The sequence below is a fragment of the Musca domestica genome, unplaced genomic scaffold, assembly GCF_030504385.1.
Source record: "Musca domestica strain aabys unplaced genomic scaffold, Musca_domestica.polishedcontigs.V.1.1 178, whole genome shotgun sequence".
In the NCBI taxonomy this organism is placed as follows: Eukaryota; Metazoa; Arthropoda; class Insecta; order Diptera; family Muscidae; genus Musca; species Musca domestica.
This window is the reverse complement of record NW_026712236.1, coordinates 48,894-72,372: the sequence shown is the minus strand read 5'-3', so window position 1 is coordinate 72,372 and position 23,479 is coordinate 48,894. Positions and strand designations below refer to the sequence as shown.

General features: G+C 35.9%; 1 protein-coding gene across 1 annotated transcript; it reads left to right on the top strand.

Moving 5' to 3' along the window:
• The first annotated feature begins 8,056 nt into the window (after nucleotides 1-8,056).
• On the top strand, nucleotides 8,057-8,751 carry LOC101899020 (uncharacterized). Its single transcript, XM_005186686.4, has 2 exons — nucleotides 8,057-8,333; nucleotides 8,402-8,751. Exons 1-2 carry the CDS (start codon nucleotides 8,237-8,239, stop codon nucleotides 8,746-8,748), a joined length of 444 nt encoding a protein of 147 aa, XP_005186743.2. The 5' UTR covers nucleotides 8,057-8,236; the 3' UTR covers nucleotides 8,749-8,751.
• Nucleotides 8,752-23,479: the final 14,728 nt, after the last annotated feature.

Sequence of the window (23,479 nt, the reverse complement as noted above, 5' to 3'; positions counted from 1 at the left end):
CAATTGGATGCTTATTCCACATTTTATAAGAGTTGTAATTATTCGAAATTTTCACCCTTTGTGAGGGAGATACTTGATGAAGTGGGCCGATATTGTCCATTTGTATACTTGAACTAGGACGTACGAAAGGATTGGGATTTGCTATGTTTACACAAAATCGAATGATGTTTCCTTTTTCTATGAGGTAAATTATTTTTTTGAAAGTGTTGAGCTTTTGTCGGGGAGGCACCAGAAGGAGTTGATCGATATTGTCCATCAACAACACTCGATCTAAGGTAGACAATATAATTAAAATGTACCAAGTTTGGATCAAATCGGATACTCCTTCCGAGAGTTATCGTGCGCAACAGCCAGATGGACGGACATTCATAGATTGATCTCAAAAGTCCAGAAACGGTTTTTGACCGTATCAAATGATATATATGCTCTGTAGCCATATGGCTGAGGGTATAAAAAGTTATAAAGTATCTGTCAGTTTTGCCAACAGATGTATACCCACAGCCTAAGTCCATTTAGTATAATATATCTAACCAGCGATATGCTTATTGACCCTGCTTGGGGAGGCACCAGAGGAGTGGGCCAATATGTTTCATTGGCATTCAAAATGTTGACCCATTGTGGGTTAGGGTCATGATGGAGTGGTCCGTTCTATACGTAGCAGATTTTATGTCAATAGAAAGATGGAGATGTGCGAAATTTTAATATAATTGGACTCTGATTTCACATTTTATAAGAGTTGTAATTATTCAACATTTTCACCCTTTGTGGAGGAGCTACAAGAAGAAGTAGTCCCATATATCTCATCTTCATGCAAGATCTTGTGCTGATAAAAACATTGGGATGTACGATAAATGAAGACAATTGCGATTTAATTTCATATTTTATAAGAGTTGTACTTATTTAAAACGTTTACCCTTTGTGGGGGAGGTACCAGAAGGAGTGAACCAATATATTAGAGCCAGGTGGCTTTGAAATATTATAAGCACCTTCCAAAGACTTAAAATCTACCGGATCATAAACCTGGTTGAGATTCTCGTTTTTAAAATTGCAGTCAATCTGGAGGCCGAAAACACCTTAATAACGAAAATACTGCAAATAAAAGTCTATATATTCTAAGATCCTGCAAATACACATTGAGATTTTTAAATATCAAATTACAGAAACCTGTACCACTGCCAAGTTAAAACTTAAAAGTGTTTGAGTGAAGATATTAAGATATTCCTTGGGAATGTTATGGTGTCGAAATATTCTCCTCATTGGGAGTTATAAAGACTACATTCCAGCTGATTCGGTTTTGAAATGTGTCTTAGGAACTTCACAATAACTAAAATTGTCAGGTTGGCCTTTTAAGTCAAAGCAGGGAACTTTGTTGACCTTTTTATAATGGGGACTACCACGTGCATAGTTTTCAATACCAATAATCTCTGAAGTACAACAAGTGTCCATTTTACTTATCTATCTTAAATATTTTGCCTTCGAGAGAACAATTTTTAACTTGACTTCAGTTATCTTTTTCACCGTGTAAACTGTTCATTTTCCTGTCGACATTTTATCGTTTATTATCGCCATGGCCATAGGAAACCATTGTCTGGAACTGGACAACAGCAACGAAGGCAATGAAAATGTTTAGACGCATTTGTTGCTCCCTTTTGCTTGAATGCTGATTATCTTTTTAATTTTCCACTCATTGTCGGGCATTGTGATGCATTCAACGCCAAACCGCAATTGCGGAATGACGTTCAAATTGAAAGACTTGTGTGTGTGTGATTTAAGAAATAGATTTTGATGGACAGGTTAAGCACATGTATGGGAGCGTAATGCAATGGGGTATAAATTAGCAATTCTTAGAAGAATTAAATTTAAAAATAAAAATAATTTTTGAGAGTTTTTTTTTTCTAAAAATGAGAATTTTTAAACTGATGAATTATTTTCCATAGGTCTTGAAATATGGAGCTATTCCACTGATTCGTATATTTTTTGGACTTATTTTAATTTTTGTTATACCCTCCACCATAGTATGGAGTGTATATTAAGTTTGTCATTCCCTTTGTAACACCTCGAAGTATACATTTTAGACCCCAAAGCATAAATATTATTGATCAGCATAAAATTCTATGTCGATTTAGCGATGTCCGTCCACCTGTGCGTCTATTCATCTGTCTGTCTGTGGAAATCACTCTAGCTTCCGAACGAAATGAAGTAGGCTGAAAAAATTTTACTCAAATATGTATTATGTCCGCAGGACTTTTGGTATTGCAAATGGGCCATGTAGGTCCACGTTTTGGTATAGCCCCCATATATGGTATGGTTCGGTATTTTGGGGATTTAAGCGACTTTATTCGCCGGAATTGTTTCAAATTTGGTACTTGAAGTTCAAAATGGATACTACAGCTTATGACTGAAAATTGTCTGTGCAGGTCCACATCTTCACATAGCTCCTATATAACAGTACCTCCTGATATTAGGTATTTTGATGATTTTAGCTACATTATTCACCGGCATTTTTTCACATTTGGTATATGAAGTGCGTAATGGATGCTTCAGCCTATGACAGTAGATTGTATGTGCAGGTCCACGTCCTTATATAGCTTCCATATAACGATACCTCCCGATATTCGGTAGTTTGATGATTTTAGCGACATTACTCTCCAAAAATGTTTCGAATTTGGTATTTGAAGTTCGTAATGGGTACTTCAGCCCATGACAGAAAATTGTCTGTACAGGTCCACGTATAGCACCCATATAAAGGTACCTCCAAATATTCGGTATTTTGATGATTTTAGCGGCATTATTCACCGGAATTGTTTCAAATTTGGTACTTGAAGTTCGTTATGGTAGTATCCATAACGAACTTCAAGTACCAAATTTGAAACAACAGAAAATGGGCCATGTAGGTTGACGTCTTCGTATATCTCTCATGTAACGGTACCCTCCGATATTCGGCATTTTGATGATTTTAGCGACATTTTTTACCGGAATTGTTTCAAATTTGGTATTTGAAGTTCGTAATGGATACTACAGCCTATGACAGAAATTTGTCTGTGCAGGTCCACGTCTTCGTATAACCCCCATATAATGTCACCCCTGATATTCGGTATTTTGATGATTTTAGAGACATTATTTACCGGAATTGTTTCAAATTTTGTATTTGAAGTTCGTAAAGGGTACTACAGCCTAAGACAGAAAGTGGTCTATGGATGTTCACGTCTTCGTATAGCACCCATATAAAGGTACCTCCAAATATTCGGTATTTTGATGATTTTAGCGGCATTTTTTACCGGAATTGTTTCAAATTTGGTATTTGAAGTTCGTAATGGATACTACAGCCTATGACAGAAATTTGTCTATGCAGGTCCACGTCTTCGTATATCTCCCATGTAACGGTACCCCCCGATATTCGGTATTTTGATGATTTTAGCGACATTATTCACCCGAATTGTTTTAAATTTGGTATTTAAAGTTCGCAACGGAAACTACAGCCTAAGACAGAAAGTTGTCTATGGATGTTCACGTCTTCATATAGCCCCCATATAACGGTACCTCCCGATATTCGGTATTTTAATGATTTCGGCGACATTGTTCACCGGAATTGTTTCAAATTTGGTATTTGAAGTTCGTAATGGGTACTACAGCTTATGACAGAAAATTGTGTGTGCAGGCTTATGACAAAAGTTGCGTATGCAGGTCCACGTCGTTGTATAGACCCACAAAATTTTTAATGGATTTTAATTTTTTTGAAAATTGTCAAATTTGTACCTAATGGTGGGGGGTATTCAAAGTTCGGCCCAGCCGAACTTACAGCTTTTTCACTTATTGTAGCATTTATTTTATTATAATTTTTTTATATTTCAGATTTTAGGCCCAAGTGGATATAATTGTTAACTCTCAATGTATTTTCTGTTAAATCTTAAAATTAATATCTTGAGAGAGCAACCAAAGTTCGCGGATTTCAAACAAGGTTAGCTTCTAAAATCTATACCTCCTCTGCAACACACAAAACCTAAGTTATACCTCAACTAGAATTTCAAACAATTCCACAATAAACCACTAATTAATTTCTTTGCAATTAACATCATCATGATCTGCATCGCCATCTAACCACTCTCCGTTTCAAATTAGAGTAGCAACTAAAGTAATCTGTGTTTTTTCTTCTGTTTCTTTGGTTTCTTTCGTGGCTGGTTACATCTTTTGGGGCGATTAGTGTCAATGGCGTTAGAGATTCTAAATGGGAGGGAAACAAATAATCCAAACCGGTTAACCTTCAAAAGTTCTATTCTTATTCTGTCTGTCTGTCTGTCTGTCTGTCTGTCGGTCGGTCGGTCAGTCTGTCTGTTTGGGTTGTATAGCTTTCATAATCAGCTGTAGCAGTAGTTGGACTACTATTTACCACTCTGAGATGATGATCACACACACCTTGCCAGCCAACCGAACACACATCACACAGAGAACAGAATCTTAGCGCATTAAACAAATAAAATAACCAAAAGCACACATTGGAAATGGACGAGGTGTCTCTTCATAAAATCATGGTGAGACACTACGACATGATGAGACCACTATGACAGTGGACCTGACTTACATAATAATGAGGAGAGTTTTTTTTTTTTTTTTTTTTTTTTGTGTCGTGCTGTTGATTAGTATGGCAGCGGTAGGTATCGAAATGTATCCAACTACCGCCTTGCTATGTAAGGCAACGGAACAACTATGATTCTTTTCTATGTGTGTGGAACACAGTGTTTTGGAAAAAGAGAAATGAAAAAGTATTATTCGGTTTTGCCAATGCCAAGATACATAGCTATAGTTGAAACTATGTTAAACATTCCGAAAATTATATTTCGCTTAAAAAATACAAAAGTAAAATCATTTATTTTATTCAGATTTTTTTTTTTTGGAAAAATACGATAAAAACCCTATCAAAAGCCTTTACCTTAGGTTAAAGGAAACATTAGAAGAAATGTGACAACAACCATTTAAATGCCGAATATTGGGAGGTATCGTTATATGGGGGCTATACCAAATCGTGAACCATGCAATGTTTCGCCAACGGAGCTAGGACCAATTATGACCTACAAATACCAATTTTTAGTCCAATCCGCGAAAATATGTGGCAAAAATTATCAAAATACCGAATATCGGGAGGTACCGTCATATGGGGGCTATACCAAAACGTGGGCCTATAATTACAATGACTCGCCATACGAACTGGGACCCATTATGATCTACAACTACCAATTTTCAGAGAAATTCGTGAAAAAATGTGTCAAAAATCATCAAAATACCGAATATTGGGAGGTACCGTTATATGGGAGCTATACCAGAACGTGGGCCGATATATCTAATTTTCAATAACAACCATCCTAGACACAATACAAATTACTGTTCTAAATTTTGGCGCTCAACGTCAAATAATGTGGGCTGTATCGTGATTTCAACAGACAGACGGACATCGTTAAATCGACTTAGAATTTTGTGCTGATTATGAATATATATGCTTTATGGGGTCTACGACGAATATTTAAGGATGTTACAAGCGGAATGACAAAGTTAATATACCCTCTTTCCAAGGTGGAGGGTATAAAAAATGTATTGGTCATCTAGGGCTATGACTATGCTTATTATTATTATACATATAAGTGAAAACAAGTAAAAAAGGTGTAAGTTAGGCCAGGCCGAACTTTGAATACCCTCCACCATTTGGTACGAATTTAACAATTTTCAAAAAAATAAAAAATAAAAGGATTTTAAAATTATGTTAAAATCATGTAGCTGTATATTAGAGTCTATATGGACCTGCATAGGCAACTTTTGTCACAAGGCAACTTATATCACAATATTCAAATGCTAAACTTGAAAAAAAATCTGTTTATAATGTAGCTAAAATCGTCAAAATCGTCGAATATAGGGAGGTACCATGGTGGTTATAAAACGTGGATCTGCACAGAAAATTTTTTGTCATAGGCTGTTATATCGAACTTCAAATGCGAATTTTGAAACAATTCCGATAAATAATATCGCTAAAATCATCAAAATACCGGATATCGGGGTGTACCGTTATATGGGGGCTATACGAAGACGTGGACCCGCATAGACAATTTTCTGTCATAGGCTGTAGTATTCATTACGAACTTCAAATGCGAAATTTGAAACAATTCCGGTAAATAGGTTCGCTAAAATCATGAAAATACCGAAGATCGGGGGTACCGTTATATGGGGGCTATACGAAGGCGTGGTCCTGCACAGACGATTTTTTGTGATAGGCTGTAGTATTCATTACGAACTTCAAATACTAAATTTGAAATAGTTCCGGTAAATAATGTGGCTAAAATGATGAAAATACCGAATATCGCGGGGTACCGTTACATGGGGGCTATACGAAGACGTGGACCTACATTGCCCATTTTCTGTTTTATGCTGTAGTATCTATTAAAAACTTTAAATACCAAATTTGAAACGATTCCGGTAAATAATGTAGCTAAAATCATCAAAATACCGAATATCGGGAGGTACAGTTATATGGGAGCTATCCGAAGACGTGGACCTATATGGCCCATTTTCAATACCAAAAGTCCTGTAGACATAGTAGACATTTGAGTAAAATTTTATCAACCTACTTCATTTCGTTCGGAAGCTAGAGTGATTTCCACAGACGGACAGACGGACGGACATTGATATAGAATAGAATTTTATGCTGATCAAGAATATATATACCTTGTAGGGTCTAAAATGTATATTTCGAGGTGTTACAAACGGAATGACAAACTTAATATACCCTCCACAGTACACAGGAGGGTATATTAAGTTCGTCATTCTCATCGAAATAATAATTTTAGACCTAACAAAGTATTTTCTTGATAAGACTTAGGATAGGAAGCTAAAATTTTACACATATCATTCTTTTGTCTGTAGGCGGGTAAAATTTCAATATATCATACAGCCCCTATGTAACGGTACCGCCGATATACGGTATTTTGATGATTGTAGCCAAAATTTTCAATGAAATTGTCTGAAAATCCACTTCTGAGTACTTTACCCCCTGGAAGAGTATTGTATATATAGGTCCACGATATCGTATAGCCCTCATACAACGGTATCGCCCTATATTCTGCACTTTGATTATTCGTTCCAAGTACTGCTTTTTTCTTGTTATCACTAATATCTTCGGAACTGTGACAGAAAATTGTCTATGCAGGTCCTGCTCTTAGTATAGCCTCCATATAACGGTACCTCCCTATATTCTGCATTTTGATGATTCGTTCCAAGTACTTTTTTTTTCTTCACTAATATCTTCGGAACTACAAGACTAGGCTATAATGTATATGGTTTTCAAAAAGTTCCAGTACTAAAATACCAATTTTCTTGTAAAACTCCATAACCTGTTCAACCCGGAATTTCCATATGATTTCAAACGATACCCATTTTTAAAATATCATTTAGCAAAAAAAGTCCTCATAGTCCCCATATGCCCGTGGGGATAATGACACACCACCAGTTATTTCACTACCCTTTTATACATATATTGATAAAAATTGAAAACGAAAAGATATTAATTTAACGATCCAAGTACTGCTTATGTCATTCGTAGTGACTACTATAATGTCATTTTCTAAATATTTAATTTAATTTATAGTAAGTTAATTATTATAAATTGTACTCTTCCTTCGTCCGTTGATTCACATAATTGTTTTTCCCAAAACACTGTTCCAATATCCATTCATTCATGAATATTACTTTGGGTAGCGGTGGCGGTGGTGGTGGACATGACGCGTGCGCATAATTTACATACACACGGTGTCGTGTGATTCCCACATAAAGCGAACAGCGGCGACGCACTTTGGGTTCGGATGAGCAAAAACAGTTGATATGTCTTATTAATAGTTGCTAGATTCTTTCTATAGAGACCGATTGGGTTCTTAGCAGAAAGACAAATACAGAACAAAAGCAAGCAGATTGTCTTTATGCTTAGAATAATTATTAATGGTGGATTCGCACAACAAAAAAACGGGGAGGAGGAGGAGCGATATCAACTACGTTTTGAAATGCTTTAAACCTGGTTTTAAGTTAATAAAATGATTGAGTTCAGTCGAATCGTTCAAACGAAACGGAGGTGTAAATCTAAGCAACGCGTACATCAACAGAATTTAGACGGTTACAAGTGGTTTGAAAAAAAAAATTCCAAAGATTCTTAACTTTATTTCATAACAAAAAGAAGAAGACAAGTGAAAAAATAAAAACGAAAATGTTGAAATTTGTGTTGGTTCTATCAGTGATTGTGGCTTTGGTGGTTATGCCATGCCAAGAAGCTGCTGCCTTCAAAGTGATTTCCATTCATAAAGGTGTGCATTTTCAAGTGAAGGATTGCAAAAAAGAAAATTAGTTAATTGTCAAAAATCCATATCCCTAGGTTCAATTGCATCAGTCCCTGCTGCCGCAGCTGCTCCTGCTCCCGCCCCAGCTTTAGATCCCAGTGCCCTGTTGAAAGGTGTTCAATCAGCTATTGCCGGAAAACTGCAACAGGTTCAAGCTTTGGTCGGCTCCTTGGTACAACAGAAGGTAGCTCTTAAACAAAACGCTTTGAACTCCATACAAAGCACTTTGGGTAGTCTTAAGAGCCAAGTCCAGGGTTTGGCCGGCCAGGTGCGACCACCATTTGTGATTCGCAAACAAATCTATGTTGGTCCACCACCAACAGCCCATGCTCCCGAAGCCACAACCACAGCCGATGTTGATGCTACCACCGTTACGGAATAAAAATTCTTCATCACCTCCTAATTTCCCCTTCTTAACGATAATTTAGTTTGATAAGCTATTGTTTCATTTAATCCCGACTTGCGTACACAATTGAGTTGTACACTTCAGATGCTCTCACAGATTATTCGAAAGATAATTTTCAATTCGAAATTACCATAAAAAATAAATTCTAAAAAAAAAAATTAAATAAATGTGTTTTGATTTTTTGATTGCCAGTTGATGGAAGGATAGGAATGCTAATGAGATTTTCAATCAGAGATATGGAAACTATTTTATTTAAATCTTTTTGTATGTGAAAGGATAAGGCAGATTGTGTGTGCGGATGTTGTGCAATGCATATTAAATTAGCTTAAATTCTTTGGATGGGTTCTTTTTATACCCTCCACCATACTATGGAGGGTATATTAACTTTGCCATTCCGTTTGTTACTCCTCGAAATACTCATGTCAGACACAACGAAGTATATATATTCTTGATCAGCGTAAAATTCTAAGTCGATTTAGCTATGTCCGCCCGTCCGTCTGTCTGTTGTAATCACGCTATCTTTCGAACGAATTGAGATAGAAGGCTAAAATTTTGCACACGTGTTTATTTTTCCAGTAGGCAGGTTAAGTTCGTAAATGGGCCATGTTTGTTCACGTTTTCATATAGCCCCCATATAACGGTACCTCCCGATATTCGGTATTTTGATGATTTTAGCGACATTATTCACCAGAATTGATTCAACTTTGGTATTTGAAGTTCGATATGGATACTACAGCCTATGACAGAAAACTATCTGGGCAGGTCCACATCTTCGTATAGCCCCCATATAACGGTACCTTCCAAAATTCTGTATTTTGATGATTTTAGCGCCATTATTCACCGGAATTGTTTTAAATTACGTATTTAGAGTTCGTAATGGGAACTACAGTCTGTGACAGAAAAATGTCTATGCACGTCCAGGTCTTCGTATAGGGCCCATATATCAGTACCTCCCTATATTCGGTATTTTGACTAGTTTAGGTACAATACCCACCGAAATTGTTTGAGGTATCGTATTTGACGTTAGTAATGGATGCTACAGCCTGTGACCGAAAATTGTCTATGCTGGTCCAGGTCTTCGCACAGCTCCGATGTAATGTTACCTCCCTATATACGATATTTTTGCTACATTATTCACCGTTTATTTCAAGTTTCGAATTTGAATATGGTAATGGCTAATGGCAAGCAATGCCTATGTAGGTCCACGTCGTATAGACCCCAATATAACGGCAATATTTGGTATTTTTAAAATTTAATTTTTTAAGGTTTATATTTTTTTTAAATTTCCAAATTCGTTCCAAATGGTGGGGGTATTCAATGTTTGGCCCGGCCGAACTTACTGCTTTTTAGCTTGTTTTTTTATCAAGTGTGGAAGTTGTTCCGGGACTTAAAAATATTTTGAAAAAATCCACGTGGGAAGGACTACTGGGCCTTGAAAAAATTGTAAAAAATTCTCTTTATGTGTTTGATTTCTCGTTGGAAGGGATACTGACCTTAAAGAAAAAAGTGTTTTAAAAATCCACGTTGTAAGTTATTCTAGGCCTTTAAAACATATTTTGAAAAATCCACCTCGGAAGTGCTGCTGTGCCTTAAGACATTTTTTTAAACTTCTCGTTGGAAGGGATACTGAGCCTTAAAAAAGTGTTTTAAAAAATCCACATTTGAATGCCTTCTGGGCCTTAAAAAATATATACTTTTTATAAAATTTACGTTGGAAGGCCAACTGGTCCTTGAATTTTTAATCCAGATTGAAGGCCTACTGGGCCCTACTAAAATATATTTTTAAAAAATTCACTTTGGAGGGCTATTGATTCTTCAAACTTATTTTTGAAAATCCACGTCGAAAGGCCTTGAAAGAAATTTTCAATAAATTCCCGTTGAAGGCCTAATGACCCTTACAAGAAATTAAGAATTCCAGAATTGGAGGCCAGATGTTCATTGATTTTTTTTTTTCTAAAAATCCACTTTAAAAGTCTTACAGGGTCTTAAACAACATTTTTTTTATGCTAAGCTTTTAAATTTTTTTTAAATTAAAACAAGTAAAAAAGCTCTAAGTTCGGCCGGGCCGAACTTTGAATACCTTCCACCATTTGGAACAAATTTGGCAATTTTCAAAAAATTAAAATCCATTAAACATTCTGTTAAAATCTTAAAAATACCGAATGTAGCCGTACATTAGGGTCTATACGACGACGTGCACCTGCATCCGAAACTTTTGTCATAAGCCTGCACAGACAATTTTCTGGCATAGGCTGTAGTATCCATTTCGAACTTCAAATACAAAATTTGAAATAATTCCGGTAAATAATGTCGCTAAAATCATTTAAATACCGTATATATGGGGTACCGTTATATACGTAGACGTATACCTGCACAGACAATTTTCTGTCACAGGCTGTGATATTCATTACGAACTTCAAATGCGAAATTCTAAACAATTCCGGTAAAGAATGTCGCTAAATTCACCAAAATACGAATATCAGGGGGTACCGTTATATGGGGGCTATTCGAAGACGTGGACCTGCACCGACAATTTTCTGTCATAGGATGTAGTATTCATTACGAACTTCCAATACCAAATTTGAAATAGTTCCGGTAAATAATGTCGCTAAAATCATCAGAATACCGAATATCGGGGGATACCGTTATATGGAGGCTATACGAAGACGTGAACCTACACGGCCCATTTTCTGTCTTATGCTGTAGTATCCATTACAAACTTCAAATACCAATTTTGAAACAATTCCGGTAAAAATGTCGCTAAAATTATCAAAATACCGCATATCGAGAGGAGGTTATATTGGGGCTATACGAAGATGTGGACCTACAGGGCCCTAGCCCGGAAGCTAGAGTGATTTCGGACATTGTTAAATCGACATAGAATTTTATGCTGATCAAGAATATATATACTTTGTGGGGTCTAAAATGTTTCGAGGTGTTACAAACAAATGACAAACTGTATATACCCTCCATATTATGGTGGAGGTTATAAAAATACTCGTTAGGCCATGAAAATGTTGGTAAATTATCCACGGAATACCTAATGGATCTTGAGAAACAATTCCTTTAAAATGTGGCTAAAACCAAAAAAAACCGAATATCTGAAAGTAACAGTTGGAAATGACGAAGAGTAGGCAGTAGACAGACTGATCACACAAATGGCGATTTGCAGCAAATTTGGTTTGAAATTGATTGGAAGAACTACTGGGCCCTGAAAAAATATTTTTAATAAGTAATACAAAAAAAAATAATATTGGAGGTCCAATGGTCCTCAAAAAAATTTAAAAAAAAAGTTGAAAGTTCCAAAGGCCTTACAAAACAAATTGAGCTTTGAGATTTGGAAAATCTATGAAACTACGGGAAAATATTTTGAAAAATCCCACGTTGGGCCTAGAGAATATTATTAAAATTTCCAAATTGGAACGCCTACGGATGCTTGACAAAGCAAGAAAATTTTCGAAAATCTAAAAAAAAATATATATGGAGTCTATACAAAACACTGATTACACAACTGACGATTTGCAGCAAATTTGGTTGGATTAAATAAAAGACCTCAATATCAAATTACAGGATTTCAGCTCTATCCCTTCACCCAATATCAAATTTAGAACTATTTAGTATTTTTCGTACAAATATAGGACGCATTTCCAAAACCGCATGCATAGCTTACCCACGGACACCAACGGAGACCTCAATATCAAATTTCAGAAATTCAGCTCTGTAATTTCCACCATCATCAAATTTAGTACAAAGTAGTAAAATATCCAACAGCAGTTCCTTCCTGAAGAAGATATAGACACTAACAGTGACATCAATATCAAATTTTAGAATTGTACCTCTATCCTTTTACCCAATACCAAATATAGTACCGTTTGGTAATTTTCGTACAAATACAGGGTAAGATGGAAAAAACTGCAACCAATTTCAGACAGCTGTAATTTCTAAGCCATTCGTTCGACAGCTTTTAAAATTATTCCAGTGACAGCTGATTATATTGTTTACAAGCGTACAAAAGCATTTTGGTGAAAATTTCCCAGAAAAAAATTATTCGTGACAGAATTCAAGCGTGGTAATGTGATTTCTTTATATTTGGCTGGAAAACCACAAGAGGCTATCTTTAGAGCACTCCAGCATTTAAATGTGAATAAATCTTTTGTGTCTCGTACCATCGCTCGTTACCGTGATACTGGTATCATATCCCGACGTCAAGGAAATGGACGGAAGAAAACAGCAACATCAGCAGAAATGGTTCGAAAAGTAAAGAAGCGACTTGATCGAAACCCGAAAACCCATTCGGCAAATATTGAAAAATGAGCTCGAGCTGAAGCCATTGAAATTTCAAAAAGTGCACGAACTTACACTGCAACAAAAAGAAAATAAACTCAAAAGATCTAAGGAGTTGCTTAGCTTGGCCGAAAGTGGTGAACTACCGATATTGTATCTGGAGTATTTTGGAAAGCAAGCGCTTCGCCGGAAATGGGCCAAAATATCGTAGAGCAACATTCGAGTAGCGCGTGACGGTTTCATTGGCCGTTTGAAGGCCATAATTCGTGCCAAATGTGACCAATTCGAACAAATCTAAACTTATAATAAAAAAAATGTAAAAATTATGATGTTTGACTTTGTTGCAGTTTTTTTATCTCAACCTGTATATTAAAGATTGCCCAAACCACAATATCCAAGCTACATAGCGAACAGCCACCCCAATACCAAATTCCAGATTTCGCGCAGTATATGTTCATCCATTACCAAATTGTACCAAATATAGTACTATTTAGTACTTTCTTGCACTTGTAGTACACATTTCCAAAACCACCTTTTTAAATGTTTTGTACCATTAAAAAACTTTATAACCTTAATTTCCAAATTTTTCAAACACCCTTTTGTACATCCGTTCTGGACTCTATCAGAAACCCTTATTATAAATTTCAAAATTCTAGCATATTCCGTTTGTCAAAAATACAAAGTATTCAATGATTCACCCAAAACGAGTCACTGTTTCATACCCAGAGAGTCATAATTGGACCATTTTTCTTCGAATGAATATTTGTTCAGAAGAAATGGAAGAGTAAGTTATTTGCAATTTTTATTTGGCGGAACTTTTAGATTTACGGAGAGGAAAAGAACAATTTTCGGTTTAATTCAAAGCTAAATTTATGCATAAATGAATAGGCTGATGTTATACATCTGTCGACAAGCCCGACTGATACTTTTTAATTTTCTTTATTGAAGAGATTCTGCAGTTATCTGATTTATTTAAAACTGTACGTACTTCTATCAAAATTGAAAAATTGTCATCAATCTAAACATGTTTTTCATATAAAAATTATATATTTTTTCTTTTCGAACTCCCAAGATTCCGACCTACAACATTTTAGCACTAAAAACACTACTGCTGTTAACAACTCAAATAAAATAAACAAAAAATTCAACAAAGTACTTACCATTTATTTTCTTAATCCGCATTCCACCATATCCTGCCGCAAGCATTCAATTTACACCGCTTCAGAGAATAAATAACGACGACGGAGAAGAAGAAAAAATCCTGCTGCTGCTGGCAGTGCTTACACATTTATACACTTCCCCAAAAGAACCGAGCTCTCAATGAAAATTAAAACTCAATAAATTCTCATTAAAGGTAATAATAAATGTACTTCCCCGCATTGCTGCTGGTCCTTTGAGCAGTCGTCGATGTTGTTGTCATGGGTACGTACCAGCAGCAATCGGGCATGTTTTATGCCGTAGCAACACTAGTCGTTTGATTTACGTGGCCAATGTCGAGCTCGACTACCACAAAAGGCTCTGTTCTTGTAATGCATCAGAAAGTGTTGACGGAAATGGCCTGGGTTATGTTTTTGCGAGTTGGTCCCTTTGTCTGTGCGGATAAAAAGAAGGAAAATGTGACATAAATCAGTGATTGGTAGCTATTAATTGAAGGGCTAATTTTATGAATGTTGTAGTGAAACTGATAACTTATTATCAAATAAATGTTTACAAAAAAGGAATAATAAATTCGGATAAAAAAATCAGAAGTTAATTGTTAGTTATAATTGACATATTAAGAGTTGGAACTAATAATTTCCAAAAATACCGCCTTATCTCACTATGTAAATAAAGAAAGCTGTAAATGTTAGTACATTTTTGTACCCCAATTCCCATTATATTTCACGTCCTTAGACAAAGGCTTTATTTTGAAAGGATTGTATTAAAAAAATAACTATCTCAGCCATAAGTGTATGGGAACCGAGTTTCAGAAAATGGAAAGATTCGGTTGAATGTTCAAAAATCTATCCAATTTGAGCTAATTTTTTTTTCGAACAATAACCGTATAATCGGATAAAGATGTATACAGGGTGAGATAAAAAACTTCAACCAATTTCAGACTGATGTCACTCGTACGACAGCTGTTAAAATTATTCCAGTGACAGCTCATTATATTGTTTACAAGCGTACAAAGGCATTTTGGTGAGAAATTTCCACAATAATAGTTGTTCGTGATGGAATTCAAGCACTATAGTGTGATTTCTTTGTATTTGACTGGAAAACCACAAGTGGATATCATTAGAGCACTCCAGAATTTAAATGTGAATCCAGAATTTAAATGAAATCCCTTTTTTGTGTCGTAAAATCGTTGTTACAGTGATACTGGTAGCAGAGCCCGATGTCAAGAAAGTGGAGGGAAGAAAACAGCAACATCAGCAGAAATGTTTCGAAAGCGTAAAGAAGCGACTTGATCGAAACCCGCGTCGCAGTGGCCGAAAAATGGCTCGTGAGCTGAACAAATCGCAATATTCCATTCGGCAAATGTTGAAAAATGAGCTCGTGCTAAAGCCATTGACATTCCAAAAAGTGCAAGAACTTACACCGATACAGAAAGAAAATAGACTCAAAAGAGCTAAAGAGTTGCTTCTCTTGGCCGAAAGTGGTTAACTGCCGAACTTGGTTTTCTCCGATGAGAAAACATTCGTTGTCCAGCAATTTGTAAACAAACAAAATTATCGTGTCTACGTGCCAAATTGCGAAAATATTCGGGAGGGTGTATTAAAGGCTTCGGCACGCAAACATTTTGGTCGCAAACCTTGGACATTCCAATAGGACTCAGCACCATCGCACTCAGCACTCGCTACCCAAGAATGGTTACAAAATGAGGTTCCTCGCTTCATTTCCAGCGCACAATAGCCACCATAATTTCCCGATACCAATCCGTTGGACTATTGCATCTGGAGTATTTTGGAAAGAAAGGTTGGCACTAAAAAATACCAAAGTGTCGATCACCTCAAACAAGCACTTCGCCGGGAATGGGCTAGAATATCGCAGAGCAACATTCGGGCAACGTGTGATGGTTACATTGGCCATAACTCGTGCCAAAGGTGACCAATTCGAACAAATCTAAACTTTCCGACATTTTTTGCTTTCATTCAGTAAAATCAAAAATAAATAAAAATTATGGCGTTTGACTTTGTTGCAGTTTATTTTATCTGACCCTGTATTCTATGACAGAAAATTGCTCATGCAGGTCTTCACACATCCCCATATGTATAATTATACCTCCTAATATTCAGTATTAAAAAAATTAAGGTATTGTGATGATTAGATTCGATTTTTTTTTCGATTAAGTTCGTAATTCCGTTTGTAACTCATCGAAATAATAATTTTAGACCCATAGTTGATCATCGTGAAATTCTAAGACGATTTAGCCCTGTCCGTCCGTCTGTCCTTCCGTTTTAATCACGCTACAGTCAAAACGAATTAAGATACGAAACTAAATTTTTGCACAGGTCTGTCTTATGTATGCAGGCAGGTCAAGTTCGAAGATGGGCTTTATCGGTCCAGAATATCGTATAGCCCCCATATAAGGGTACCCCCTCCCCCCATAGTCTTATTTTCATGATTTTAGACACATTTTGCAATGGAATTGTCTGAAATTCTACAAAAGGAGTTCTTTGTAAGTAATTTATCCCCTTGAAGAGAATCATATATATAGGTCCACGATATCGTATATTCCCCATATAACGGTACCCCCGATATTCTGTATTTTGATGATTTTAGCGACATTATTCACCGAAATTGTATCACATTTGGTATTTAAAGTTCGGAATGGGCAGAAAATTATCTGTGCAGGTCCACGTGTTCTTATAGTCCCCATATAATAGTAACTTTCCATATTCGGTATTTTGATGATTTTAGCGACAGTATTCACCGGAATTGTTTCAAATTTGGCATTTGAAGTTCGAAATGTTAAGTACAATTTAGGTCAGAAAATTGTCTCCACAGTTCCACGTCTTCGTATAGCCCCCATATAACGGTACCTCCCGATATCCGGTATTTTGATGATTTTAGCGACATTATTCACTCGAATTGTTTCAAATTTGGTATTTGAAGTTCGTAATGTATACTACAGCCTAAAATAGAAAATTGTCTATGCAGGTCCACGTCTTAGTTTAGCACCCATATAACGGTACCTCCCGATATTCGGTATTTTGATGATTTTAGCGACATTATTCACCCGAATTGTTTCAAATTTGGTATTTGAAGTTCGTAATGGATTCTACAGCCTAGGACAGAAAATTATCTGTGCAGGTTCGGATAGCCCCCATATAACGATACCTCCCTATATTCGGTATTTGGATGATTTTAGCGACATTATTCACCGGAGTAGTTTCAAATTACGTAGTTGGAGTTCGTAATGGGAACTACAGTCTGTGATAGAAATTTTTTTATGCAGGTCCAGGTCTTCTTATAGGCCCCATATATCAGCACCTCCCTATATTCGGTATTTTGACGATACTCACCAAAATTGTTTGAGATGTCGTATTTGAAGATCGTAATAGATGCTACAGCCTGTGACAGAAAATTGTCTATGCAGTTGCAGGTCTTCGTATAACTCCGCTATAACGTTACCTGCCTATATACGGTATTTTGAAGATGCTACATTAAACCCGTTTGTAATATATGTTCGGTATTTTTAAGATTTTAACAGATTTTATTTTTTTGGAAATTTTGTAATTCGTTCCAAATGGTAGAGGAGAATATACAGATCCATATAGGATCCGTATAGGCTTCAATATAACACGATTTTTATTGGATTTTTATGATTTTTTTCAACAGTTTTTTTTTTTTGTTTTTTTTTTTTGTTCTTTTTTTTTTTAAATTTGCAAAATTCTACGCTCCGGCTGACTTGTTGACTTTCCTATAGCCCTTAAAGAAAGATTAAGTCACAAATTCCTTTTCCAAAATCAATTAGATTTAATATTTAATCTTCAAAGGACACCAACATGCATTAGATTTAAAATTCAACAAATGACCAACATTACTATCCAACATTAAATCCATATTAACCTTAGAAGTACTCCAAAAAAAAAATCCAAAACAAAATAAAATAAAGTAATACTGGTGTGGACATCGAGACACACATCCACACACATTCTGCAGACGCACTCGGCAATCCTAGCAGAACATTTGATTGCTCCAGAACACATAAAGAGAGAGATACTTATGTCAGCTATAATGGAGAAAAGTGGCATTACTGGGGTAAGTCGAAAGATTTATGTGTTCCACACGCATTACGTTTGACTTTTGTTTTGGCATTACTGGCATGTCGATCACCTCAAACAAGCACTTCGCCGGGAATGGGCTAGAATATCGCAGAGCAACATTCGGGCAACGTGTGATGGTTACATTGGCCATAACTCGTGCCAAAGGTGACCAATTCGAACAAATCTAAACTTTCCGACATTTTTTGCTTTCATTCAGTAAAATCAAAAATAAATAAAAATTATGGCGTTTGACTTTGTTGCAGTTTATTTTATCTGACCCTGTATTCTATGACAGAAAATTGCTCATGCAGGTCTTCACACATCCCCATATGTATAATTATACCTCCTAATATTCAGTATTAAAAAAATTAAAGGTATTGTGATGATTAGATTCGATTTTTTTTTCGATTAAGTTCGTAATTCCGTTTGTAACTCATCGAAATAATAATTTTAGACCCATAGTTGATCATCGTGAAATTCTAAGACGATTTAGCCCTGTCCGTCCGTCTGTCCTTCCGTTTTAATCACGCTACAGTCAAAACGAATTAAGATACGAAACTAAATTTTTGCACAGGTCTGTCTTATGTATGCAGGCAGGTCAAGTTCGAAGATGGGCTTTATCGGTCCAGAATATCGTATAGCCCCCATATAAGGGTACCCCCTCCCCCCATAGTCTTATTTTCATGATTTTAGACACATTTTGCAATGGAATTGTCTGAAATTCTACAAAAGGAGTTCTTTGTAAGTAATTTATCCCCTTGAAGAGAATCATATATATAGGTCCACGATATCGTATATTCCCCATATAACGGTACCCCCGATATTCTGTATTTTGATGATTTTAGCGACATTATTCACCGAAATTGTATCACATTTGGTATTTAAAGTTCGGAATGGGCAGAAAATTATCTGTGCAGGTCCACGTGTTCTTATAGTCCCCATATAATAGTAACTTTCCATATTCGGTATTTTGATGATTTTAGCGACAGTATTCACCGGAATTGTTTCAAATTTGGCATTTGAAGTTCGAAATGTTAAGTACAATTTAGGTCAGAAAATTGTCTCCACAGTTCCACGTCTTCGTATAGCCCCCATATAACGGTACCTCCCGATATCCGGTATTTTGATGATTTTAGCGACATTATTCACTCGAATTGTTTCAAATTTGGTATTTGAAGTTCGTAATGTATACTACAGCCTAAAATAGAAAATTGTCTATGCAGGTCCACGTCTTAGTTTAGCACCCATATAACGGTACCTCCCGATATTCGGTATTTTGATGATTTTAGCGACATTATTCACCCGAATTGTTTCAAATTTGGTATTTGAAGTTCGTAATGGATTCTACAGCCTAGGACAGAAAATTATCTGTGCAGGTTCGGATAGCCCCCATATAACGATACCTCCCTATATTCGGTATTTGGATGATTTTAGCGACATTATTCACCGGAGTAGTTTCAAATTACGTAGTTGGAGTTCGTAATGGGAACTACAGTCTGTGATAGAAATTTTTTTATGCAGGTCCAGGTCTTCTTATAGGCCCCATATATCAGCACCTCCCTATATTCGGTATTTTGACGATACTCACCAAAATTGTTTGAGATGTCGTATTTGAAGATCGTAATAGATGCTACAGCCTGTGACAGAAAATTGTCTATGCAGTTGCAGGTCTTCGTATAACTCCGCTATAACGTTACCTGCCTATATACGGTATTTTGAAGATGCTACATTAAACCCGTTTGTAATATATGTTCGGTATTTTTAAGATTTTAACAGATTTTATTTTTTTGGAAATTTTGTAATTCGTTCCAAATGGTAGAGGAGAATATACAGATCCATATAGGATCCGTATAGGCTTCAATATAACACGATTTTTATTGGATTTTTATGATTTTTTTCAACAGTTTTTTTTTTTTTTGTTTTTTTTTTTTTTGTTCTTTTTTTTTTAAATTTGCAAAATTCTACGCTCCGGCTGACTTGTTGACTTTCCTATAGCCCTTAAAGAAAGATTAAGTCACAAATTCCTTTTCCAAAATCAATTAGATTTAATATTTAATCTTCAAAGGACACCAACATGCATTAGATTTAAAATTCAACAAATGACCAACATTACTATCCAACATTAAATCCATATTAACCTTAGAAGTACTCCAAAAAAAAAAATCCAAAACAAAATAAAATAAAGTAATACTGGTGTGGACATCGAGACACACATCCACACACATTCTGCAGACGCACTCGGCAATCCTAGCAGAACATTTGATTGCTCCAGAACACATAAAGAGAGAGATACTTATGTCAGCTATAATGGAGAAAAGTGGCATTACTGGGGTAAGTCGAAAGATTTATGTGTTCCACACGCATTACGTTTGACTTTTGTTTTGGCATTACTGGCATGTCGATCACCTCAAACAAGCACTTCGCCGGGAATGGGCTAGAATATCGCAGAGCAACATTCGGGCAACGTGTGATGGTTACATTGGCCATAACTCGTGCCAAAGGTGACCAATTCGAACAAATCTAAACTTTCCGACATTTTTTGCTTTCATTCAGTAAAATCAAAAATAAATAAAAATTATGGCGTTTGACTTTGTTGCAGTTTATTTTATCTGACCCTGTATTCTATGACAGAAAATTGCTCATGCAGGTCTTCACACATCCCCATATGTATAATTATACCTCCTAATATTCAGTATTAAAAAAATTAAAGGTATTGTGATGATTAGATTCGATTTTTTTTTCGATTAAGTTCGTAATTCCGTTTGTAACTCATCGAAATAATAATTTTAGACCCATAGTTGATCATCGTGAAATTCTAAGACGATTTAGCCCTGTCCGTCCGTCTGTCCTTCCGTTTTAATCACGCTACAGTCAAAACGAATTAAGATACGAAACTAAATTTTTGCACAGGTCTGTCTTATGTATGCAGGCAGGTCAAGTTCGAAGATGGGCTTTATCGGTCCAGAATATCGTATAGCCCCCATATAAGGGTACCCCCTCCCCCCATAGTCTTATTTTCATGATTTTAGACACATTTTGCAATGGAATTGTCTGAAATTCTACAAAAGGAGTTCTTTGTAAGTAATTTATCCCCTTGAAGAGAATCATATATATAGGTCCACGATATCGTATATTCCCCATATAACGGTACCCCCGATATTCTGTATTTTGATGATTTTAGCGACATTATTCACCGAAATTGTATCACATTTGGTATTTAAAGTTCGGAATGGGCAGAAAATTATCTGTGCAGGTCCACGTGTTCTTATAGTCCCCATATAATAGTAACTTTCCATATTCGGTATTTTGATGATTTTAGCGACAGTATTCACCGGAATTGTTTCAAATTTGGCATTTGAAGTTCGAAATGTTAAGTACAATTTAGGTCAGAAAATTGTCTCCACAGTTCCACGTCTTCGCATAGCCCCCATATAACGGTACCTCCCGATATCCGGTATTTTGATGATTTTAGCGACATTATTCACTCGAATTGTTTCAAATTTGGTATTTGAAGTTCGTAATGTATACTACAGCCTAAAATAGAAAATTGTCTATGCAGGTCCACGTCTTAGTTTAGCACCCATATAACGGTACCTCCCGATATTCGGTATTTTGATGATTTTAGCGACATTATTCACCCGAATTGTTTCAAATTTGGTATTTGAAGTTCGTAATGGATTCTACAGCCTAGGACAGAAAATTATCTGTGCAGGTTCGGATAGCCCCCATATAACGATACCTCCCTATATTCGGTATTTGGATGATTTTAGCGACATTATTCACCGGAGTAGTTTCAAATTACGTAGTTGGAGTTCGTAATGGGAACTACAGTCTGTGATAGAAATTTTTTTATGCAGGTCCAGGTCTTCTTATAGGCCCCATATATCAGCACCTCCCTATATTCGGTATTTTGACGATACTCACCAAAATTGTTTGAGATGTCGTATTTGAAGATCGTAATAGATGCTACAGCCTGTGACAGAAAATTGTCTATGCAGTTGCAGGTCTTCGTATAACTCCGCTATAACGTTACCTGCCTATATACGGTATTTTGAAGATGCTACATTAAACCCGTTTGTAATATATGTTCGGTATTTTTAAGATTTTAACAGATTTTATTTTTTTGGAAATTTTGTAATTCGTTCCAAATGGTAGAGGAGAATATACAGATCCATATAGGATCCGTATAGGCTTCAATATAACACGATTTTTATTGGATTTTTATGATTTTTTTCAACAGTTTTTTTTTTTTTTGTTTTTTTTTTTTTTGTTCTTTTTTTTTTAAATTTGCAAAATTCTACGCTCCGGCTGACTTGTTGACTTTCCTATAGCCCTTAAAGAAAGATTAAGTCACAAATTCCTTTTCCAAAATCAATTAGATTTAATATTTAATCTTCAAAGGACACCAACATGCATTAGATTTAAAATTCAACAAATGACCAACATTACTATCCAACATTAAATCCATATTAACCTTAGAAGTACTCCAAAAAAAAATCCAAAACAAAATAAAATAAAGTAATACTGGTGTGGACATCGAGACACACATCCACACACATTCTGCAGACGCACTCGGCAATCCTAGCAGAACATTTGATTGCTCCAGAACACATAAAGAGAGAGATACTTATGTCAGCTATAATGGAGAAAAGTGGCATTACTGGGGTAAGTCGAAAGATTTATGTGTTCCACACGCATTACGTTTGACTTTTGTTTTGGCATTACTTAAAAGCCTGAACTTTACTTGGGTGTCGACCATTCGTCCAACCGACCAACCGACTGACTCACTTGCCATTTGAACGAACGAGTTTATGTTGAATGAATTATGTGTGGGGGACAATATGTATTGGGTTGTATTCTATTTTATTATGGCCAACATCCCCAACATGTTTAGGGGAAACGAAGAAATAGCCCGGTGGGAAAGTTTGAGCAAAAGGTATGTGATATGGCCTATAAAAATCGTATATACGCAAAATACGCATCACACATGCATTAGTATGAAATCGTTCGTAATTCATTAGAATTAACTTATGTCAAATTTAGGCCTACATCCCATTTCTTATTTTACCTCGACAAAATCTTTTTCAATGTCCTGCAGGTACAGCAGCTAATCCCCATTGCCCACACTTAAATCAACATCGACTGATATCGAAGTGAAGGGATGAACCCGA

What these genes read in the sequence shown, in the direction of transcription:
- LOC101899020 (XM_005186686.4), top strand. Translation starts at nt 8,237, where the DNA reads ATGTTGAAATTTGTGTTGGTTCTATCAGTGATTGTGGCTTTGGTGGTT. An exon ending in AGTGATTTCCATTCATAAAG is followed by an intron (nt 8,334 to 8,401) that starts GTGTGCATTTTC and finishes CCATATCCCTAG; the next exon opens with GTTCAATTGCATCAGTCCCT.